Source organism: Etheostoma cragini, chromosome 24, assembly GCF_013103735.1.
Source record: "Etheostoma cragini isolate CJK2018 chromosome 24, CSU_Ecrag_1.0, whole genome shotgun sequence".
Lineage (NCBI taxonomy): Eukaryota > Metazoa > Chordata > Actinopteri > Perciformes > Percidae > Etheostoma > Etheostoma cragini.
In genome coordinates, this window is record NC_048430.1 from 480,383 (window position 1) to 481,989 (window position 1,607).

Below are 1,607 nucleotides of genomic sequence, written 5' to 3' on the forward strand. Positions count from 1 at the left end.
CACACACACACACACACACACACACACACACACACACACACACACACACACACACACACACACACACACACCTTTAGCCATTCGATTGAGGACCATGTCGATCAGGATGTAAGTCCCAGAGCGGCCAGTACCGTCACTATGGAAACAACACAAAGCAAAGTTTAATGAATATGAGTAACGACGAGTTCCTGCTTATTAACTAGATTCAGACTTTATATACACACACACACACACACATATATATATATATATATATATATATACATATGTGTGTGTGTGTATATAGTCAGAAGTCCTCCTCTTTTATGACGGTGGGTTGTTTTGTTGCTCATTTCTGCCACCAGGTGGATCTATGTGGAACTGCAACGAATCGCAAGTGTTTCCGGGCTGTCGGTGTGTCACTGCATGACGGGATTTGTAGTTTAAATTAAGCTTTTTTGTAGTTATTTCTTTTTAAAAAGTCATGAACATTTTCAACAAACCTGTTTCCATACAGGTAAACACAGGTAGAGATGTAGTATAATACTCATAATAAATATTAAGTAAATAGGACATAAAATAAACAACAATAACAAAGTAAAAAAAAAAAAGAAGACTTGAAAAAATTGAAATAAAACAAATATTTTAAAAAGATTGCAAAAGTGATATAAAAAAAAATTAAGTATGCAATTAATTAATACAAAAAAATAAGTTTAAAATAAAAGTAAATAGAGGAAAAGAAAAAAAAATACAATTTACTGTAAAGAAATATAAATACAATAAAAGGTCTGAGTCTTAGTACTGGGGGGGGGGGGGGGCAGGCACGCTAAACCAGGTGAGCTAACCGGGCGTTGACATAACGTACAGACGTTAAAGGTGTCCTTTGTGAAATTAAGGGATGTTTTTGTTGAAGTGTCCAGGTTTACCTGCAGTGCACGATGATGGGACAGGAGCGTCCTCGGTAACACTTATTCACCTTCCTGGAGACAGTAAACACACCAGAAGCATGCTTTTAAAAAGAAAAATATACATTTAGGTTCTTTATTATGTCGTTTCTGGGTATATTAATTAAAATTTCTGCAGTTTAGTGCCCAAATGTAGATGATAGGGGTAAATTATGCTATCAGGGATCACTAAAATATGTATTATCTCCGTCATACATACGTCAACAGTAGCCTATGACAGACAGACAGACAGACAGACAGACAGACAGATAGATAGATAGATAGATAGATAGATAGATAGATAGATAGATAGATAGATAGATAGATAAGGGGGGTAATAAAGGGGTAAAGTTCGGCGGTAGACCTTCTGCTGCATCCACATCAGTCCATGATCATTTTTGTGACTATGCAACTGGACTCAGACTACTAGCTGCAAACCACAAGAATGACACAGACAGACATGTTGACATGAGACCAACGCTGACCCCCATCGCATATTTGGGGGAATTATTAAGAACATTGATATAGGAAAACGGGTCATTTTGACCCGAGGACAACATGAGGACGTGGAGGTGTGTTAGAGTCCCTGCTAGTGTCTTTCCATGTGGACGTGCAGGTGTGTTAGAGTCCCTGCTAGTGTCTTTCTATGTGGACGTGCAGGTGTGTTAGAGTTCCTGCTAGTGT

At 38.0% G+C, this 1,607-nt stretch overlaps 1 protein-coding gene across 1 annotated transcript in view; it reads right to left on the bottom strand.

The window, feature by feature from the left end:
- LOC117939683 (receptor-type tyrosine-protein phosphatase-like N) overlaps window positions 1-1,607 on the bottom strand; it is a 23,580-nt gene that overhangs the window by 1,672 nt on the left and 20,301 nt on the right. Inside the window, exons 11-12 of the mRNA XM_034865173.1 lie at window positions 906-959; window positions 66-136 (exon numbers count right to left, since the gene is read on the bottom strand). Of these exons, the coding sequence (XP_034721064.1) occupies window positions 66-136; window positions 906-959 (125 nt within the window). The remainder of the gene's footprint in view (window positions 1-65; window positions 137-905; window positions 960-1,607) is intronic.